The following is a 22,548-nucleotide window of genomic DNA, read 5'->3' as shown; positions in this document are numbered from 1 at the left end:
TGTTTTCATGATGAACAAAGAACCCAAAAATGATTATGGTTCATGAAAGAAGAAGAGTTCATGAATATTCTTCATGCAATGACTTAAGAGAAAAGAAAATTGAAAACTTTACCTTGCAATGCCAATAAAAATTGATTCTTTTGTGTTTGTGTGCACAGTGGATGAAGAAAAATGAAGGTTTGATGGGGATTATAAGGAAAAGGCATGAGACGTAGGGAGGCGGAGGGGTTTGGGTAGGGTTGGGAAAAATGAACTGAACTGAACTTATAAAAACTATACTGAACTTAAAAATAGTTCTAATGAACTGAACTGAACTGAAAATTAGATTACAAAAACTGAACTGAACTATTTTTATTCTATTAAACTGTACTGTACTGAAATATATTGAACTATAATATGAACTAAACTGAACTGCTATACACCTTAATCTATTTCTGAACTGCACTATTTTTGAACTGAACTATTTATGAACTGCTTCTAAACTGTGCCACCAGTTTATGAACTGTTGATGAACTATACCAAAAAGGCTAAAACTATTCATTTGGTCACTTATTTTCATTCGAAGTTTTAGTCTTTATACAAAATAATAAAATTTATGAAATTATATGAAACAAAATAATAATTAAATCTAATTTAATTAATATAACTTCAACCACGTATAGTATTTATTTATTGAATAAACTCTCAATTTTCTCTTTAAAGTATTACATTTTATTTAATAATGTTTCAAATAAAAAATATATGAATAAAAATCCCATGATAGCCTCCATGGAAGAACTGGCCCACCACATGCACACCTTTCTCCTCCACTAATTTCGTGAACCCCACTTGACGGTCCACCAGAAGGTCCCCATCGCACCCGAACACCACAACCCTCCATCCAAGCCCTCTAATTTGCTCCAAAACCGGTGATCCACGTGAACCGTTGGATTGGAAAACTCGTGATCACGGTTAGCGCCTATGGGCACTGGGCAGTGACAGCTTCCACGCAAGATCAGTGGTGAACAAAGGCAATTCCAAACTGCTCGTGCGTGGTTTTATTTTTTAACGTGTAGTTAATTTTAGTTAACCAAACTGTAACTTAAATAAGTTCAGTTTTTTAAAACTGAATTAAAAAATAGTTTAGTTCAGTTTTATTTAAAATAGTTCTAGTTTTTTAGTTAAAATAATTCAGTTATTAATAGTTTTAGTTAAGTTAAGTTAATTTTGCCCAGCCCTAGGTTTGGGATGAGAGAAAAGGAGAGACCAAGATGTGGAGAGAGGGGCTTCATTTTTTTTTTACTGACCCAAAACTCAACCTTTTATTTATCTCACGTGTTTTGAATTCCCTTCATTTAAAACTGACCCAGAAAGTTGCCGCTAAGGCCATGGGATTGGTGCTTCAGCGCCAAGACTTAAACATATCAAGACTCAATCCGAGATGTGGCGCTAAAGCCGTGAATCTTGATGCTTGAGCTGTGGGATTTTTAACATGCAATTGCCAAGACCGAAACTTGGCGCTAAAGCTATAAGTCCAGCGCTGGAGCTGTGGCATGTGAAAGTCTAGGAACCTTGGCAGAGAAGTGGCGCTATAGCTGTAGAAGCTGGCGCTTGAGCGTTGGCACTTTCATATGCAATTGTGCTAAAACAGAAAGTTGGCGCTATGGCCATGGAGTTTGACGCTTCAGCTGTGGAACTTAGCATGCAAACTGGGCTCAACAGAAACTTGGCGCCTTAGCTGTGGATTGTGGTGCTTCAGCTGTGGAAATTCTTTTTCACAAAAATTGATCCAGAAAGTTAGCGCCATGGCTGTGAAGACTAGCGCTCCAGTTGTGGAAATGGGTATATAATCTAATCAACCCGAGAATTGGCACCTAGGCGCTGGGACTACCATTGGAGCACTAAGATTGTTTCCATGTGAGGGACCCTTATAGAAAATTGGCGCTAAGGCCATGAGTCCAGAGCTGCAGTGCCAAGACTTAGAATTTGATTTTCTAAGTTGCATATCACTTTTACTCAAATTCCCAATGATTTTTCATGATTTGAGAGAATAGAAAACTATCTTAAAGCACATGAATATGCCATTAAATTGACATAGAGCTTAAATTCCTATTGAATCCCCCTGATTACCTCTCAACTCTCAAAATTGCCCAGTTATCAAAGTAGCATTTCATACCCTGTGACCTTACAACAAAAAAAATTATAACCTTCAAACAACAAAAATTATGAATGTAGATATGTTTTTGAACAAATATACTTCATTCCATGTCACCAAAACACATCACCAACATATGCTATTGTATACTAAGCATCACTATCATAAAGCTCAATACAGTGCAAAATGAACAATCACAACACGAAACTCAAAATACTGCAACCAACTATAAACTTAAACAAGATTATATTCTCTAATACTAAGACACAAAACACAAACAGAACTTCAACAAGATCAGCAATGTTAACACACTCCAAAAATGCCAATCATCAAGCACATTCATTTTGAAATCAAACAACCCTATGCACAAAAACTCTTAACTACTCACTATTCAAACTAAAACTTAGAATCTAAAACAAAAATTAAAACAAGAACATGCTAATTTAATGTCTTCAGCTTGACAGTCCCTGTTTGATCATGGCTCCTTCAAATGTGTGCTGGCAGTGAATCTCTCAACTTCACCACCCAAATAATGCTTGAGCCTCTGACCATTAACCAACCAAGTCCTTCCAGAAGCAAGGTCTTCAAGTTCAATGGCTCCATAGGATCTGACAGATTTAATTGAAAAAGGACCTGACCACTTGGATTTGAGCTTCCTAGGGAAAAGCTTCAACCTGGAATTGAACATTAATACTTGCTGGCCAGGTTGGAAGTTCCTGTTCAGAATCTTCTTGTCATGGTATATCTTGGCTTTGTGCTTGTAAGACTTAGAGGAATCATAAGCTTTCAATCTCCTTTCTTCCCATTCATGCAATTGAAGCTTTCTTTTCTCCCCTGCTGCCTTCAAATCATAATTTAAGGCCTTTAAAGCCCAAAATGCTTTATGTTCCAATCCCACTGGCAGATGACAAGCTTTACCAATGACATTTTCCAATTCTTCGTTAGAGATAGGCAAAGCCTTCTCTAGTGGCGATGAGCTCTTGAAATCATTTTGAGTTTCCAAGTACGCATCATCTAATACATCAATTCTAAAGCAATCTTTGTTGCCTTTTGGAAACTTCGTTGTTTCAAATACATTGAAACTCACTTCCTCATCTTGAACCCTAACTTCAGCTTTCCTTCATCCATGTCAATGATAACTCGAGCTGTCTTCATAAAGGGTCTGCCCAATATCAAAGGAACTTCTATATCCTCTTCCATGTCCATGACTACGAAATCAACTGGAAACATGAACTTATCAACCTTCACTATCATATCTTCCACTATGCCATGTGGAATCTTGATGGATCTGTTTGCCAACTGCAAGGTCATTCTTGTAGGTCTCACTTCCACTTCTCCTATCTTCTTCAGCATGGATAAAGGCATCAAGTTAATATTGGCTCCAAGGTCTAAAAGTGCCTTACCCACTGATAGATTACCAATTGATACAGGGAGAGTGAAACTGCCTGGATCTCTGGACTTCTGAGGTAGAGACTTCTGTATAATAATAGCATTGCATCCTGCCTCAAGCTCCACAGTCTCTTCTTCAAGAATTCTTCTCTTCTTAGTTAATAATTCCTTCATGAACCGAGCATAAGTGGGCATTTGTTCCATGGCTTCAGTGAAGGGAATATTTATCTGAAGTTTCTTAATGATGTCCAGAAACCTTGCAAATTGTCTTTCCTTCTCTTTCTTAGATGGGGCATGAGGGTAAGGTAAGTCTTTAATAGGAACAGTGGAAATGACTTCCTTGCCCTTCTTTTTATTTTTCTCCTTCTTTAATCCATTCTTCTCTTTTATTTTCTCACTATCTACACCCTCATTTTTATTGCTTTCTCCCTCATTCTTCTCAATCTCCTCCTCAACTGCCTTTAGTTTACTATTTTCTTCCTTATTATCAACACCCTCATGGTCACCACTCACCCCAATATCACTACCAACTACCTTCCCACTTCTTGTTGTTATGGCTTGGCAATACTCCTTGGGGTTGGTCTTGGTGTTGGCTAAAAATGGGCCTTTAGACATGTCAGCTAATTGTTTAGCTAGCTGACCCACCTGCACCTCCAAATTCTTGATGGATGCTTCAGTGTTTTTCTGGTTGTTCATAGATACCTGCATCAACTGGTTCAGAGTATCCTCCAATTTGCTGGTTCTTTCATGCATAGAAGGATAAGCAAACTGATGTTGCTGTTGTTGTTGTTGTTGTGGGGGCCTATTGGATGGCCCAACTTCATTCCTCCATCCATATCCCTTGTTGTTATTGTTTCTCCAACCTTGATTCCCCTGCATATAATTATTAGTATTATAATTATGGGAATTAAAATTACCTCCTTCCGGTTGGTTACCCACATAGTTGACCTCTTCTTCATTTGAAGTTTCAGAACAATGACCATTGGGATGATCTCCCCCACAAAAATCACACTTTAAATAAGAATTTGATTGAGCTGGGGAGGAAGCAATGGCATGAAGCTGTTGTGGTATTTTGGCCATCTGCTTAGTCAGTGCTTCAATTTGTTGAGATAGCAGCTTGTTCTGAGCAAGGATTGCATCATTAGTACTGAGATCAAGAACTCCTCTTTTATGAGATTGATGTCTCCCATGCTTTGCTTGGTGATCAGAAGATGCCAAAGATTCTATAATTTGAGTAGCTTCTTCTTGGCTCACAGTCATCATGGTGCCACCAGCTGCTGCATCTAATAACATTTTCACCTCAGGCTTGATTCCATTAACAAAGAAATTCAGTTGAGCTATATCTTCAAACCCATGGTTAGGACATTTTCTGAGCAATGAATTAAATCTTTCTCAGGCTTCACAAAATGGTTCATCTACACCTTGTCTGAAAGTAGTAATTTCTGACTTGGCCTTAATATACTTGGATGAAGGATAGAATCTATTCACAAACTTGTTTTCCACGTCACCCCAGCTTGTCGAACTTTGATTTGGGTGAGATTGTAACCATACTTTAGCTTTTCCTGTTAGAGAAAATGGAAACAACCTCAAATATACAGCTTCCTCATCACCTTCAGGTATTCCCATTGTTCCACATAACTCAGAAATTTGAAAGGTGTGAGTATGGGTCCTCATGATCAAGGCCAGCAAATTGTTGTGAGCTAACCAAAGTAAGGAAGCCAGGCTTCATCTCCATGGCTCTAGAAGTATTTGGAGCTGCAATGCTAGAGAAATGCCTAGGACCATGTTGTTGTGCATAATCACCTAGGGTCCTTCTAGGAGGCCTGGCTGGTCCATGTCCACCATTATGAGTGCTTGTACCTTCTTCGGCCATTTCTGTTTCAAGGTGTGGTTGATTTGATGAAGTAGAAGAACTTGGAAGATCTTGTTGTTTTTTTTTTAAGTCTCTCTAACTATTTACGCCTTCTTGTCCTACTATTATTTCTCCTTACCGTTCTTTCAATTTAAGGATCAAAATGCAATTCTTCGGCTGGAGTTTTCCCTCACATACAAATTTAAGAAGTCTGCATAGGAAGGTGAGTCCACAAAACACAACAAGACAAATATCTCTATATATTATAAGTATTCACAAAATAATTTACAAAATTACAAAATCACAAGACTAAGAATTACTAAATAGCACCAGGTCCTCGGTAACGGCGCCAGAAACTTGATGAGGTTTTTCGCAAACACACCACTTGGCAAGTGAACCAAGTTTCGAAGTAGTATTCAAATATCGTCCTCAGGGATTTGAGTGTTTAGTAATTCTTGCTCTAATGACTTAAATGAGAATGATGTTATGATTGCAACTGAGTGAAGATAGGGTAGAATCACACAATAAACTAAAAGTAGTAAAGACAATAGTTAAGAAACAAGGATTGGTTCAGAAGCACTTGCTAACTCATAGATCTTCTTAAAATACATGTGATTCTAATTCCATTATTTCCACGTTCATTAAATAATCCAACAAGATTCCTCAATGTTGAATCCTAAAGTCATTAAGCTCAAAACATGATTCCTCTATGTTTTGAGTTTAACATTTTGCATTAAGACCAATGACTTGAACAATGTGACTAACCAAATCAAGTCTATTCCTAGAACAAGAAATGATTAGGTGCAAGATTCTGTTTCGAGTTTTCAAAAACGTTTTCCAACTGGATTCAAAAACCAAATATTCATACAACGGGTGATCAAGTCGATATAAGCATTAAGAGAAGAATCAATGCACAAATAATGAGATCAAAATGCATATATTTAAGAAGAAGAGGAGTTAGTAGTTACATCCAACCAATCCTTAATAAGTTTAGCCACACATGGCCATTACAAGATCTAAGAAGTAAAAGAAGAGATTACAAAGTTGGAGATGAAAACAAGGGGTTGGGCTTCGTTCCCAAATGACCCAGCTTCCCAAGTAGTAGTTCCTCCTCTGGTTCTCTCTTCAAGTCCTCCTTACTCTGTTCTTTCTCCTCTGTTCGTTATGCCCCCTTTCTTCAGATTTTTGCCCTTTTATATGAGCTTTAAAATAGGGGCAAAGAGTGATTTTTACTCCCACGGCTGCAGCTGTAGATCCACGGCTATAGCTGTGGAGAGTCCTTCAGGGTGAAGAAACCTCCAAAGCCATAACTGTGGTTCCACAACTATAGCTGTGACAACTCCTTCAAGCTTAAGGAACCTCCAGCGCTGCAACTGTGAAGCCACAATTATGGCTGTGGATCTCTGGAGTTTTTGCTGGGTCCTGGGTACTCCATGGCTTTAGCTTTGAGTTCACAGCTTTAGCTTCAACTCTCTGGAGCTTCAAATTGTATTTCAGATTTCCACAGCTCGAGCTCCAGATCCACAGCTATAGCTTCAAGTCTCTGGAACAAAAAATGAGCATTCCAGATTTCCACAATTATAGCTGCAGAACCACAGCTATAGCTGCAAGTTTCTGACTTTCACAATTTCTCCCCAGATTTCCACAACTCGAGCTCCAGATCCACAGCTATGGCTATGGATCTCTGCCTTCCTAAAAAACCTGCAAAAAATGAGGAAATTCCTTAAGATTTTGCTACTACTCCTCTACTCTTTTAGTATAACTTGATTCTTTAAATAAAGGGGGGTAAAATAACATATCTAATATCTACAATTACCAAAAAGAGTACCAAAAGTTGAGTGCAAATCATGCATAAAAGACACTCAACAACCACGTTGTTTAAGTTGTAAGTTGATTGAGCTGTGATGATGAGATGTTGATCACTAGGACTAGAGGAGATGTTTTGAAGTTGCTCATCCCATTGTGTGGATGGAGATAGTTGTGGTGCTCTAAGAGCCCAATTTGTTGAAAAACTCTCACTGGGAAGTTGTCTCTTGGAGTGAACGTTGTGTTGTTCTCCTCTAAGACTTAGTTGATCCCGTGTGTGGGCAAGGTCGAGACACACGTGTATGAAGCGACCACAGTATAGGGCCAGGTCGAGCTATACCGATTACAAGCGACCAATTTGAGTAAAGTACGAAATCGGGAACTTAGTTCTTAACCAAGTATTGGAGGGTTGTAGTATTTGGAGGATAGTCGGTAGGCTAATCCCATAGGTGGCTTAGTTGAGCTAGCTAATGCTATGGTAGGCCTAAACCCAGCTGTTCTATCCTGACAGAGTACTATACTTCCTTGTTTAAGTGACAAAGTCTGAGAAACTGTTATCGTGTTGTGGATTGATATCCAAATTTGCTGTTTACCTAGCAAGCCCAAAAAGTTTCTGTGTTGTCGGTTCAGTAAGACCTAGTCACTTAGACTGCTCACCCATGTTGTAGGAGATCTCCGAGTTGAAATGTGTGACGACGCATAAGTTGTAGATGTATTGATCTTGTGTTGGTTGAGTTGTAAATATGTTGTTGTGTTGCAAAGATGTGATTGAGTTTTGTGATGCCATGTGTTGTATGTTGACCTTGTTGGGATTGATGATAATGCTGTTATGTTGAAAGTTGCTTATTTAAATATATGTTGATTCTTTTCACTAGCTTACCCTTGCATGTTTCCATGTGGTTTGGATTACTATGATCATACTATGTATGAGAGTAGAGCGATGATAGACTAGAGAGTTGCAATAGAGTAGCTGATGATGCTCGGAGTTGGATGTTAATTTTGTAGTCTCCCGATTGTGGGTAGACATTTTGTGTAGTTACTTGTAGATAGTTGCTAGACAAGCAACATAGTTATATATATATATATATATATATATATATATATATATATATATATATATATATATATATATATTATGGAGATGATGTTACATATATTATATTACTATCTTCGATATATATTATCATGTACAGTTAGTGTTGTGCTGTGAAGTGAGACGACCATGACGGGTCGTTACAAAAAACATAATTATATAAAAATATTTTAAATATTAATAATATATCTTTATTTTATAAATTTATTTATATTTTTAATAGGTTGACTTATCAAATTTAATAAAATTTTCTATAAATCTAAGTTTAACTTTTTTTTTAAAATATAAATAGACTTTTTTAAAAGTCTAAACTTAATCTTTTTATAAAATCTCGGACTTTAAAGAGGATTAATTATAGATTCTTATTTAAGACTAAATTTATTCTTATCACTAAAGAAAATACTAATAAACAACTATTTTTACATTACTTGATGGTTACATCATAGTTATTCATTTAATGTATTTATAAAATTGTTTCTTAAATTTTATTATGATAAAAATGTATTGAACCGACAATAAAAAAGTAATTATATCTTATTAACGTATCAAATAATTAATTAAAACTAAATATGATAATTTTTATATTGTATTTTAAAGTTTAATGACTATATATTGTGCTTTACACTATTAATTAATTACATTTTTAATAACTAATTACATATATTTATAATTTATAATTTTAAATATCTTTTTTTATCTATCAAATTACATTAATGATATCAGAGTTTAAATTTAAAATTATGTGCATGCTACACCAATCTTCTCCTATTTACTCACAGAAGTATTTCATTTCAAATAAATTTTTATAAAATACAATAAATTTATTATTTATTATACACAACTAAAAGAATATAAAGGAAAAAATATTACAAGAAGTAATTTTGTTTTGGCAAGGTGTGAGTGGAGGACGCATGTGTATGTAGCGTGCACCCTTCCACACCGAATTGAGATTGCCCTTCTTCGTTTCTTTCTCGTTCTCGATCTCTCTCGATTTTTTCATCCCTTTTTCTCCATAAACAATCGGAGGGAATCGAAATTCCGCCGCAGAATGGAGGACTTACCGTTACCGGCGCTGTTTGAGCAAGCCCGCAAGATCCACGCCGCGGCCACCGACTCCGGCGCCGACCAGGTTCGCCTCTTCCTTCTCTTTCTGTTCTACTTTCTGTCTAGGGTTTTTCACTGGACACGCGTTGTTTCTCGGCTTCAGGAGGTCGTGAAAAAGGGTTGCGAAGCCCTGCGTAGGTGCGAGGACATGGTAAATAATCTAGGTTTGTTCTCTCTCAACGAGACCAAAGAAGATATCGGCACCACCAATCTCAAGTATATTCTGGTTCGTTCTTCTTCTCTTCTTAACCTTCTCATTACTATTCTTCTTTCGTATGCTTGTTTAGGTTTAGTTCTTTTAGCTTTTAATTTCCGCGATTATTTTATACGTTATGAATAGCGGCATGAACCTATTTAGGTCGTGTTTGGAAGAGTTAAGCAGGATGCAGTGGTTTGGTGTTGTTTTTAATTCTTAGCGGTTCAGCAAGCATATTCAGTTTTTCAAATTCTTAGAATCAGAGAAATTTTTATGTACTTGGAGAGTGATAAACCACATCAAAACGTGTTGTGTGAGGCAGAAATGTGCTGTTAGATTAATCACTGAGCTTATTATTTAATGATTTCTCATAACATAATATAATAAACGGCTATAGTTTTTGGTTTGCCCCTATCTTTCTGTATGAGGACTAGCTTACCTTGGCATTTTAAAAACTGTAACCACTCCATTAGAAACTATCAATTTTCAACATCCAAAACAAAGGGGAAACAAGAGAGTACTATCCATTCCCACCCAATTCCATTGTGAACTGTCCTACTCTACTGATCCAAGCACAAGATAAAAGATATTTATGTGTTTAACCACAACTGGTTCATGCTGAGAATCTGTTATCAACAAATCCAAACTGGAGGAAAGTGATTAGCGAAGATTCTTTCAATACTGTAGTTGAAAGTTGAAACTAACTTTTCTTGGGCCTCTACATATTTAAAGGTTGAGAAAGGAACTTAATATGATGCCTAGAAATGAGAATCTTGTTGTAGCTTTATTTACTTTCTTGTTTGAATGGTTTGGATTGCATTCTACTTTTAAAGATGGGACATGCAGGGTGTTATGTGTCAGTTTAGTAATTCAGCGTACTATTTACTCCCTGAGAGAATAGAATTGTTCTTTTTGAGCTGCCGTTGAGAGAAAATATGTTATTTTGCAAAAGCACTAACTTGCCATGTTCAGCTGGTATTCGGCTTCTTGAAAGATTTTGGGTGAATTTTTTAATAGAATAAGTTTCATCATGGGAATGATTGTTTATGCTGTTTCCCACTGAGCTTTGTATAAAAAGGAACGTGCAAAAATTTGTACTGGCAAATTAGTATTTAGGAAGGAATCCCATTATCAACTTGCATTTCTCCCCAAAATTATTTGAACTGAATATAAGTGTGTATAAATGTGTTAAGGCTAGACGCGTGCACCACCCATGGATATTTGTTTCATCTGTTTTAACATTTAACTTTTACTGATTGTTAAAGCAACTGAAGAATTAATATTGACAACTTTTTACTATTTTATTTACTTCACATGATAATTTCCTCAGGTGCCATTTTATCTTGCTGAGTTGACTGAAAAAATAGCACAGGATGACAGGATACCGATTCTAAAGGCATCCCAGGCAAAACTAAAGGTGAGAACTGATCAATTAAAATGATCCTCCTTCCTCTACCAACAGCCAATTCAACATTGGATGCACAATTCCTTATTAAGGTTCTGTAATATTCATTTTCATTGAAGTTTACTAAAGAAAGCCTTTCTGTAGGAATTTATCTCATTTTGTGAAGCAATGGAGCTGGTCCCAAAAGAGGAGTTAGAATCTTACACTGAAGGGGCACCACAATCTGTTGCTGATCAGAGGGCCAGGAAGGTGTTTTTTTCTTTCTACATTTTAAAAAAAAATTACATATAACATGATTTTGTATAGAATTCAGGCACTATAAGTCTGTGTCATGTTGTGCAGATTGCTAGGTTCAAACGTCAGAGAGCTGCAGAATCAAAGTTGTTGGAAATAAAGGAGCGAAAGGAGCGGCGTGGGCGTTCTACTAAAGCTGCTGCCCTGTCCACCCCTGTTGAGGCAGGAGAGGAAGAAGTATTGGATGATGATGGGGAAGAAGAAAGAGAGGTTTGTGTGTGATCTGCTTTTTTTAGTGTGATGTTGTTAATATTTTGTTAGCTTATGCTATATGCCTGTATCATTGAAAAATCTTTTTTACATGATTCATTTGCCTTCCATTAGACAGGCTTAAATTCAGCTCTACTTCTGCTGTAAACATCATTAATTAGTACACAGTGGATGATATATTTGGAAAATTAGAATATGCTCTTAAAATTTTTTTGTGGGACCTATAGTGGTCTTAAGATGAGTACCCAGGAATGGATGGGTATTGTTTTAAATAAATAAAAAAAAAAGATTTCCTGATTTAACTACTGCCCCCCTCTCCAAGATCAAAAGCTCTGAAATACAATTCAAGATAAATTCTCCAATGGTGCTTCTCCCTCACAAATTACTCTATATTTATTATCATCTCCCTCAATCATATGAGAAAGGCAAAAAACAGAATAACAAATATAAAAGCTAAAGATAAGCTATGAATATGATATAAGAATTCAAATAACATAATCTTGAACTAAATTTGCTGATCTATGAGTTGGGCTCTATCAGATTATAATCATTATATGTTGTCTGACTGACTTATGATTTATGAAAAGGATTTTGGCTGTTTTGAAGGCCTGAAAGAATTTTTGTGCGAGTGATTGCATAATTGTGGTTGCTGTGAAGCATGAACTATATCTACTCATTGTACTGCACATTTATTTTATTTCATCTTTTTTCAGGCTTGGAGCACTACCATATCTTTGGCAATCTGTAAGGTTGGTTTGTGCTCATGTAACATTTTCATGTTTCAAAATTCTATTTTCATTGTTCTGATGTGCATCTTGTGTTATATTCAGGCATTAGATCTGCTGGAAATGTTAAAGAAAGAGGAGGAGATGCTGTCTGCTGTAAAGGATAGACAATCCAAGGTAGTAAAATGCTTGGTGTTTAAAATACTTCATGAAGCACTGTTGTACCTTGTCATCCTTGGTTCTGTTGCTACTATTTTACATTGATGTTATTACGCTAGAAGTCTATTACTGTAAGGAATGCTATTGTGTTAAAAATTAAAACTTGAAGAACGTATATAAAGTACCAGAATTTGATACTTAGCTAGTTTTGTTAAGACATTGTAGCATGTTTCAAAAAGCTAATTCTAGAATCTAAGGCCAAATATCGCATATATACTTGAACGTATTAGACAGGTTTTGTACTTCTGTTTTAAATAGGAACGGGAAATAGTACATTTTGTTGACTTAGATTTGGTTTTATTTATTCTTGTATTTTGCCGTGTTTTAGGATGGAGATAAGGAGTTCTCTAGAGATGTTCTTGATGAACGTGCCAAGAAAGCAGAAACTTGGCATCGTGATGCAGCACTTCGTGCACAGTACACTAAGCCATCACCACCAATCACGTGTGCCACTTTTGCTCAAGATGTTCTAGAAGGAAGAGCAAAGGCTTCACAAGCACATGAGCATAAACACCAACCACTAATATTTGGACCAGCCAGCCTTGTGAATGGAAGCATAACAACAGAGAGAGAACGAATGGCAGCTCAGGTCTTCCAACCTAGTCATAGGTACACATTATTCCCTTTATCAATAAGATGCACACACAACCTGGCTAATGCAAGAAAAAGGGAAAAATGAGTGTTTCAGACTGACGATGTGGCCAAAAAGAGATAATAAATTTTTATTTCCTTGTAATTTTTACTTTCCAGTGTTGTATTGCTTAGGACTCCATTTGTTGCCTATTATTGAGAGAAGTGATTGGGTAGAGTTTTGCATATTTTTTTGGGAACATGGTTTAGGATAAGAATGGACTTTACTTGCACTCTGGTTACATTTTTTGAGATGCTAATATGAATATTTTATGAAAGGTTGCCAACTATGAGCATTGAGGAAGCTGGGCTAAAAGAAATGGAAATAATGAATAAATGGCAAGAGAGAAATGTCAGACTCATGGAAGAAGCCAATTCATCTTGGTACAAGGATAGGAAGTCAAAGCCAGGAGAAGACGATGATGACGATGAAGATGATGATGCTGCACAGGAGAAAGCAAGGGCTTTTGATGACTGGAAGGATGACAATCCACGAGGTGCAGGAAATAAGAAACTTACCCCTTGTGGGTAAGGTGAGTTCTTCCCTGGCTTGAGACTAATGGGTTCGGGATAAATCTGATTTTTAACAAAATCCCGTAATTTGTAGTTCGTATACTCGTAGTTAGATTGTGTTAAGATATGTATACCAGGATTTCCATTTGATTACATGTGTATATTCTTGGAGTGCAAGTAGGGTTCTACCCCACCTTGCCCCTTTTATTATGTTTTGCATGCTCTTTCCTACGGATACTTGTGGGATTAGAGCTTGCTTTACAATTTGCACCAAAAATAACGAAGCATGAGATTTGTCTTATTGGATTACTGATTAAATTTTGCATTATACAAAAGTTTCTAGAAAGTCATGTTCGGTTTTGAATAATTTTGAGAAAATGATTACGTTGATTCTTTTAGAAAGGCTTCAGTAAAATCTTGATTATACAGTTTAGTTACACCGCAAATGTTTCCTTTTAGAATATCGTCTTCCAAATTTGTCCTTAACGTGTGTTTGGAAACACTAAAGATGAGATAAACCACATCAACCTACTGAAAAATGCAGAAGTTCTATTTGCTAACTTTAAAGGGAACGTAAAATTTCAGATCACCAACTTGTAAGTTGTAACCTAGCACGCCATACATGTGTACAGGAACTACGTGCGTGTAACTATATGTTCATCTGCTGTTAATAGAATAATTGTACTTTCACGTTTTTGCTTTAATTGTTCTCAGCTTAATCATTGAATAAAGCGCTGGCGTGCACATAATATTTGTGTTCAACTATTATGTATTTGAGTTGACAGGACAGTTAGAGACAATTTCATTTTGAAACCGAAATGTTTTTTCAACATTTTTTGTTATACTAATCAATTCATTAGTATCTGTAAAACGTTTTCATTTTACAGTAAGTTTACATATATCTATTTACTTAGTTAATTATTGTTAGTAATATAAAACGTTTGGAAATGGAATTTCAGCTCCTTCCCAGACCACTGAATATTGCCAGTGACTGATAGGCATTTGTGTTTGGATTATAAAAAAGTTTATTTTAATAATAACTTATATAAAATAAGTTTAGATTTGGGTATATTAGGTTAAAAATTAAAAATTCCTGTGTTTAAATTGCTTTAATCTTATATTGAAATTTAATATTTTTAATAAATTATTTTTGTATGTAACATAAGATAAAAGAAAAATTATAAAATTATATTTTTAATTAAGGAATGGTTAATATATATATATATAGAGGGGGGTTCAAATGACACTGGTGTAATTTTTACTAAGTGTTACACTGCTCAATAACTTTAAATTAAATTAAATTTTATAAATCTAACCGTTGGATTGAAAATTTATACCACTTTATATGTGTATATCAAATTTTGTTAAAATTTTGAGCAACAACTTGAGGGTAATCAAAGTGTTCATATTTAAGTATATTTTGAAATAAATATATTACGTCAATGTTTTATAAGAATAAAGTATCAAATCATCTTGGATTAATATAAAATTTTGTATATATGATCTAAGAGATATGGACTTTCAATCTAATGGTTAATTTACAAAATTCACATTTAATTTAAAGTTATTGAACGGTGTAATATTTAGTAAAAGTTACACCGATTTGAACCCTCCTCATACACACACACACACACACACACATATATATATATATATATATATATATATATATATATATATATATATATTTATAATTTTAACTATCATAAAAAATGATATCTTTTTTGTTGAAATTACAACTAATATTTTAACTCTTGTAAATGTAAGGTAAATGTTTTTTAAATACAATAATTGAATAATATAAATTAAAAGTATTTTATTCTATTATTTCAATGAATGAACTTAATATAACAAAAGATAACACCTAATTTAATTTAAATTTGAAGATAATAATATGACTGTAACAATAATATTTTGAAGATAATAGAATTTGCTAGAATTTAAAATAAAATAATACTTATTTTAAATCTGAGAATAATAACATACAATTTGTTAGAACTTAATATCTAATATAATTTAATTTAATTCCAAATTCAAAATTCAAAATTGAGTAATAACATACAATGAGAATAATATCATAGTCATAATAATAATATCTAATATAATTTAATTCAAAATTTAGAAAAATGGACAGAAAAACAATGAGTCTCACTCTTTAAACTGAGTATTCAAATTTATAATACAGAAAAATCATTAGAGTTAACAAGAAAGTTGAAAGTTGAAATAACATGTACGGAATTTTATGCTCGATTCTTATTATTCTCTTTGTACACAAAAACTAAAAAAATAGTGTAGAAATTAGATTAAAGATTATAATTTAAATTATCACAAACATGATTGAAGAGTAATGCCGATAATTTTTGTTTTTTAACCAATCATATTATAATCTTTGGAAAAACAATCTTAGTCCAAGCATGCCCAGAATTGAATTTTTTACCTGTACAGAAATCCATTTCTACACATTTTTTTTTCTTCTTATATTGAGAAAAATAAATGGAAGAAAGAAACACTTTCTAATAAGTAATAATTTCACTCTTCCTCCCTCCCTCTCTCTCTAGGGAGATTATTTCTCCCTTCTCTCTGAGAAGTTTTGATAAGATATGATATGATGTAAATCTCATTTATATATTTGATCATTCACTCATCACCGATGCAACACTGCTGTCTGTGATATGATATCGTATCAATTTGCATGGGCCCAAACTACGCATCACCAAAAATTCGAGATCTGTGGTGGGAACATAGGCTACGAATTTCAGTCTCTAAGATCAAATATTTCTTACACTTCGCTCTCATACTGTTCTAGTCAATAGGGTGGATAGATATCAACATCCACAGGTAACTCCTCCAACCTCCTTATCTTTGGACTTTTAAAATCAGCTTAATTACACTTATTTTTTACCCATATTTTATGTCTTTAGGAATTTTTTCATCTAATTTTTAAAATTATATATTTTATCATTAATTTTTTTTTAATTTTACATATTTTATTAACCAATCATTTAATATTTTTAATTCACCATTGATATGACATATTAATTGTTAATATAATATGTTTATTATTAATATGTTAAATTAATTGTCAATGTGGCATGTTAATATGACAGATAGATAATGATGTAACATGTATCATATGTTGTTGAATCAACAATCAATTAACAATATCAAGCTAACAAAATTGTAAAATATGTAAAATTTTAAAAGTTAAATAATAAAATCTATAATTTTAAAAGTTGGATAGTAATTAAGAGAAATTAAGTCCAAAATCAATTTTTTTTTTAAAAAAAAAAGTGAAATCGAAAAGAACATTGTAAAATGCATAGGAGAATTTGAAGCCGACATTACCGAGTTCACATACCAATAACAGATCTTGAATTTTTGAAATTACAAAACGTTTATATGCAAACTGCAAAAGGTACAATAAGTCATCCTAAGGTCAATAATAAAGGGAAAAGTATACATGATATGATATAGCTATACATAAACAATCATTGTCGTTCCTCTTCATTCCAATACAAATAAATCTTTTAAAACTATCAAAGTTAATTATTGAATAATGATTAAAAGAGTCCAGAAAACAATAATATTTCCACCGGTAGTGAAAGTTATGAATCAAAATTAGTTTTCTAATAATAGTGAGTGAAAAATTTATTGTAATGTATACATGTATAGTTGTATACATTAACCATAAAAATTCATAAAAGTTGAAAAGAAAACCTAATTTGAAGTCTTATTTTTCCTGAGGTACTAGACTTTATTGGACTTATGAGAGGCCACCACCTTAATTTTCTCTGCTATGTACATGAACCTGGCATTCATAATTTAATTTGATGTTGTGTAGCTTTTGTTTAACAGGTTCCAGCTTTTGCAGATCTCAATTCTCAAAAGGAAAGCAGTTAAATAGAATCATATCCCTCTAGTGCATTTGGTATCCATCATTACTCTTAACAACTTTATTGCTTGGAAATTGAGAAATATGTACTTAACTGAACGTTACATATACTTTTGGTATTGTAAAATTGGAGGTATCATATCACAAAATATTTGAATTCCTAAGTTGTGATTAATTCACGGATAAGATACGTGGTCCAGGAGAAGCTATTAATTCATTTGTTTGTATTGTTGTTGTTATACTATATACTATCAATCATGAAAGGGACCTATTTGTCAAAAATGGGTAAACCACGTTACAAAGCAACCAATACTTGTTCTCACTTGTATACGTATACGAAGAAGGAAAACGGAAAAATATACTTTATGTAACTGCTTCCATGCACTTTCAAATATGTACCATCTGTGATAGTTTTACTTTTTAATTTTTATCTCCTGTTGAAACTAGAAACTCTGGTCATGCAAGTGTTTTTTTAATAATTTTTATTAGGAAAATGTTTTTTTTTGTGTGTACTTTGAATACAGGTAAGCAACTCTGATTTTATTGAATATTGTATAGCCAAATTGATTTTAGATATTTATTCTTTTTGTTGCTAAGGCTCTCTCTCTTGCAATTAATGGTGACAAGCATCCAGGAATCTAGTGCTTTTGCTTGCTGAAATGGTTAAGAAGTTAGAGAAAGGAAAGGGGTGAGGGGTTGGTGGTGGTAGGAGGAGAAGAAATCAAGAAAGAGAAAAATTAAAATAAAAGAAAGGGAGAAGCATGTGGGGTTGTGTTTCACTGAAAACCAGGGAGCACAATTCATAGTTTTCTTTTCTTTCTATTCAGTGTAGAGTACCCTTTTTCAACCGAATGTGCAGGGTCACACGTGTAAGCACCCATCTTCTATGCATTCTCCGGCCCTTTTTTAGAAGATTCATACCTTTCACATCAGCTACATGAGCTTTGCTGTTTGGTGTGACTGGTGGAGTTGATTTGTCCATTGGAATAATACTTTTTTGCTGAACCTAGCTGCAATCTCTCCTTCACTCACTTGCCTTGTTTTTTTTTCCCCTGGATGTGAGTTGAAGAAGTGGAATTGTAAGTTGTTGAATGTTTTTTTAAGGAAACTATTGTTTTAGTCACATTTTGAATCTGCACCCATCAATTTCACCGGGTATTGCTGTTCCTCAATTATTGCACTGCCAATGTACGAAGCCTAGTTGGTTCCCAATTATTGAATCATTTTGTGATCTGTTTTATCAGAAGTGGGTCTGTGCTTTTCCCCATTTGTGTCCAGTGAGTCATGTGCTTGTAAGGTGATGTGGGTCTTACATTTTGCTGGTTTTGTTTTTTAACTTTTGGTTTTCAGTTGCAGAGGTGCCAGGGAATCGGATCTCACAGGAATAATGGGTGAGAAGGAGATTTCTGTTTTGGATAGAGTTGGGTGTGACACTGAAAGCATGTATCCCATGTATTTTGGTGTTTCTTGTGCATTCTTTGCGCTCCAAGTCCTCACAGAACCGCAAGTTGAAGTTCAGAGATGGTCTAAAATCCGTGACACCATGCTTCAAGGGAGTGCTCAGATTTTGGGGTTGATTGTGTGGAAAGTTCAGAAGGGAGTGCCAAATGGGGGAGAGTGCAAACTCAGAAGTGCTGAGAGGGAAATTGAAAATCTGAAAAGGATGAGGCATGAGGATGCCAAGGCCAATGAGAAAGTTGTGGGAATCTTTGCAGCACAAGAGCAAAGCTGGTTGAGTGAAAGGAGGAGGCTCCGCCAGCAGATTGGGGCTCTATTGAGTGAGTTGAGAGTTTTTGAGAAGAACAAGGGTGCTGCTATTTCTGAACTGAATCAGAAATTGAGGGACATGGAGGCTCTGGTGGAGTCAAGAGACAAGGAGATTGAACAAGAGGAGAAGAAGAGGAAGGAGCTGGAAGAAAAACTCACCAAGGTTGAGAGGGATGCTGATGAAATGAGAGAATCTGCCAGGCGTGAAGCTCAAGAGCATTCTTCTGATCTTAGGAAGCACAAGACTGCTTTCATTGAGTTGGTGTCAAACCAAAGGCAGCTTGAGGCTGAACTCGGTCGCGCCGTTAAGCAAGTGGAGGCTACTAGGCAAGAGCTTGCTTCTGTGATGGAGAAGAAGGAGGAGTCAGATTTGATGGCACAGAAATTGTCTTTGGAGATTGCAAAGTTTCACAAGGATTTGGAACAGAAGGATAAAATTTTGTCAGCGATGTTGAGGAAGTCTAAGTTGGATACTGCAGAGAAGCAAATGCTGTTGAAGGAGGTTAAGTTGTCAAAGGCTAGGAGGAAGCATGCAGAGCAGGAGACACAAAGGTGGAAGGCTGTTTCAGAAGGAAAACATGAAAGACATTCCTTGAAAAGCATGTTGGTGAATTTGAGTTCAAGGATGGATGTTTTCCCTGGTGCTACTAGAGGTATGCAGCATAGTTCCACAGGGTCCTCACACATTGCAAATGAACCAGACCAATTTTCACCTTTTCCTGATCACTATTTGCAGCAAAGAAATGGAGACGTGTGTAAGATTAAATTCTTCAAACTTGTATTGTATATTACTTTATTTGTTGCTAATGTGCATGCAGAGTTGCCTTGACTCTTTGTCCTATTATTTTGTGTCCAGCCATTCCTGCTAATGCTAAGCGTGTGGAAGATTGGATGAGAGCTGAGGCAGAAAGATATGCAACCTTGATTGAACAGAGGCATCACTTAGAGCTAGATGCTTTTGCAGAACAAATGCAACTAAAAGATGAGAAATTGGAGGCATTTCGCTGGCAGTTGTTGAGAACAGAATTAGAAGCCAAACAGCTGCAGGCACATGTGGAGGGACTAGTCAAGGATGTGACACAGCTAAGACATGACAAGATGAGATTGGAGAGCTTACTGTTGGAGAGAGAAGATGAACTGACTTCTCTGAAAGACCAATTTGTATCAAAACTGAGGCCCTTGAAAAATAATTCAAATTTGCCTCCACAGTCTTCAGAACTAGCCCAAGATGCTGTCTGGTCCAGAGTCAAGGTTGTCAAGAGAAAACCAGGAGAAAAAGTGCTAGAAAAGATGGAAACTTTGGTTGAGGAAGATTGTGAGAAGGAAGTACATTGTCTGCCCCATGATCAGCTCGGCAGTGCTAATTTACTAGTTCAATCTCCAGAAAATGAGATTGAAGAAGAAAAGTGTCTTTCTAGGGAGGATAGTCCGACTCCCATGCAAAATCAAAGTCCATATAAAATGGAAGCTGATGCTTCTGAAAAGATAGCTTCTACCAGCCAGACCTTTAGTACAACAAAACAGCCCCTGTGGAAGATGGATCTTCATGCTCTTGGAATATCTTACAAGATCAAGAGGCTGAAGCAGCAACTTGTTCTTGTTGAAAGGTTAACAGGAAGACAAGCCAATGATGAACAAGCAGAAATTACTGATGATATCAAAGTTGGTATGAAGGCTTATCTGTCCTTGACCACTTTGCTTAATAAACAAGTTGGAAGATATCAATCCCTCCAAGAGAAGACTGATGATCTATGCAAACGGATGGTAAGCACACCAATTCCATATTGTTCAATTAGTTTTGACACTACAATCCATTAACAACATGCTCACAACAATCTTTTATCCATTTTGGCTTCTTTTTAATACTATAAAAAATGAAGCAAAGTTGCATTAACTGTTATCCAAATTCTAGTGTCCAACTCCATTTGGCATTGCAAAGTTGTCAATGATTTGTTGCACATTGTTTCAGCACGAGAATGACCTCTATGCAAACCGTGGAGATGTGAATGTTGCAAGAGCTAAGGAGAAAACGTCAACACTGGAGCACTTCCTAGAGGAGACATTTCAACTACAGAGGTACATAGTTGCAACAGGACAAAAACTGATGGAAATTCAGTCCAAGATTATTTCTGGCTTTGTTGGAGTGGCAGAAGAGATGGAGAAAAGTTCTGGCATTGACATGAACAGGTTTGCCGACAGTATTAGAAATCTGTTCCATGAAGTTCAAAGAGGTCTAGAAGTTAGGACGGCTAGAATTATAGGAGACCTTGAGGGAACACTAGCTCGTGAAGGAATGACATGTTTGAGAAGGTAGCAACGGATTCATGTGGCTTAGAATGCCCTTCATGTGTTTATTTTGTCTATACTATACTTGTCACTGTAGTTAATAACATCAATTTGTATACGGATGTCACACAAATTCCAATGGAATTGAAACTTCTATCATTTTTCCTGTGTCCTTAGAGCATATGCAATTACTTATAAACAACCCGTGTACCGCATCACTGTTACATCAGTTCTGACTCATTTTATAGATTGCTTAAATTTTAGCAAAATTGCTTGTAGAAATAACTTTCTAAAATTTAAGCAACCCATAAAGTAGAACAGAGTTGATGTGTCAGTGATGTGACACAGGAGGTTGTTTATTAGAGATGCTCTTAATTGACTTGAGCCAATTCATAGACCCAATTTTTTATTGTTATATATATATATATATACTTTTTTTTAAATTCGAAAATGGCACCCCACAAAATATTTAACGTGTTTCCTGTAGCAACTCAGAATTTGGTCTTTGGAGTCGAATTTTGAGATGCTTTTTAATGATACCAGCCACGAACCCTATCTGAATTCAGTCCTTGAGAATCCGAATTTCGAGCAGGAAATTTTTTATTTTTTTTAAATGTTAAATTATTTATTAATTTTATATATAATATTAATAAAATAATAAATAATATTATGTTTATATATTTATTTTAATATGTATTTTTGTTAATAATTTATAATATGAATAATTTTTAATTTAAATAAATAATAATTTTAATAATTTAATAATTTATAATATTTATTTAAATGTAAAATTAATATGATAAATTAATAATTAACAAAATAAGGTAATTACTAACATTAATTTGGAAATGATACATTAAAAAAAATAAGTTGTAAGCTACATAAATCATTGACGACCTTGAACAATGTTTGAACATCTCTTTCTTATGTGACCAGGGGTATGAAAAAAAAAATAATGTTTTACACGATTTTATTGTTCTTTAATGTCTATATTTAATCTTATTCTGCTTGACTTGGATCGACCCTTAAAAGT

The 22,548-nt window shown here is 34.9% G+C and overlaps 2 protein-coding genes across 6 annotated transcripts; both read left to right on the top strand.

Annotated features, from left to right (window-relative positions):
* Positions 1-9,185: 9,185 nt before the first annotated feature.
* On the top strand, positions 9,186-13,871 carry TAP46 (2A phosphatase associated protein of 46 kD). Its single transcript, XM_020378867.3, has 9 exons — positions 9,186-9,403; positions 9,482-9,604; positions 10,905-10,991; positions 11,124-11,228; positions 11,322-11,483; positions 12,197-12,232; positions 12,314-12,385; positions 12,756-13,036; positions 13,337-13,871. Exons 1-9 carry the CDS (start codon positions 9,323-9,325, stop codon positions 13,587-13,589), a joined length of 1,200 nt encoding a protein of 399 aa, XP_020234456.1. The 5' UTR covers positions 9,186-9,322; the 3' UTR covers positions 13,590-13,871.
* Positions 13,872-18,012: 4,141 nt separating this feature from the next.
* On the top strand, positions 18,013-21,674 carry LOC109814426 (Ribonuclease P protein subunit P38-like protein). Of its 5 annotated transcripts, none has more exons than XM_020378851.3 (4): positions 18,013-18,331; positions 18,819-19,984; positions 20,086-20,993; positions 21,199-21,674. In XM_020378851.3, the coding sequence occupies exons 2-4, from the start codon at positions 18,850-18,852 to the stop codon at positions 21,541-21,543; spliced, it is 2,388 nt and encodes a 795-aa protein (XP_020234440.1). In that variant the 5' UTR covers positions 18,013-18,331; positions 18,819-18,849; the 3' UTR covers positions 21,544-21,674. The 5 variants fall into 5 exon arrangements, with proteins under 5 accessions (XP_020234440.1, XP_020234436.1, XP_020234437.1 ...); XM_020378847.3 differs by having other exon boundaries at positions 18,813-19,984; XM_020378848.3 differs by having other exon boundaries at positions 18,013-18,541.
* Positions 21,675-22,548: the final 874 nt, after the last annotated feature.

Source organism: Cajanus cajan, chromosome 6, assembly GCF_000230855.2.
Source record: "Cajanus cajan strain Asha chromosome 6, NIPB_CcT2T_4, whole genome shotgun sequence".
NCBI lineage: Eukaryota > Viridiplantae > Streptophyta > Magnoliopsida > Fabales > Fabaceae > Cajanus > Cajanus cajan.
The sequence above is the reverse complement of the archived record's forward strand: the minus strand, read 5'-3'. Positions and strand labels throughout refer to the sequence as shown.

What these genes read in the sequence shown, in the direction of transcription:
- TAP46 (XM_020378867.3), top strand. Translation starts at nt 9,323, where the DNA reads ATGGAGGACTTACCGTTACCGGCGCTGTTTGAGCAAGCCCGCAAGATC. An exon ending in CCAATCTCAAGTATATTCTG is followed by an intron (nt 9,605 to 10,904) that starts GTTCGTTCTTCT and finishes TAATTTCCTCAG; the next exon opens with GTGCCATTTTATCTTGCTGA. An exon ending in CTGATCAGAGGGCCAGGAAG is followed by an intron (nt 11,229 to 11,321) that starts GTGTTTTTTTCT and finishes CATGTTGTGCAG; the next exon opens with ATTGCTAGGTTCAAACGTCA.
- LOC109814426 (XM_020378851.3), top strand. Translation starts at nt 18,850, where the DNA reads ATGGGTGAGAAGGAGATTTCTGTTTTGGATAGAGTTGGGTGTGACACT. An exon ending in GCAAAGAAATGGAGACGTGT is followed by an intron (nt 19,985 to 20,085) that starts GTAAGATTAAAT and finishes TTTTGTGTCCAG; the next exon opens with CCATTCCTGCTAATGCTAAG. An exon ending in ATGATCTATGCAAACGGATG is followed by an intron (nt 20,994 to 21,198) that starts GTAAGCACACCA and finishes ACATTGTTTCAG; the next exon opens with CACGAGAATGACCTCTATGC.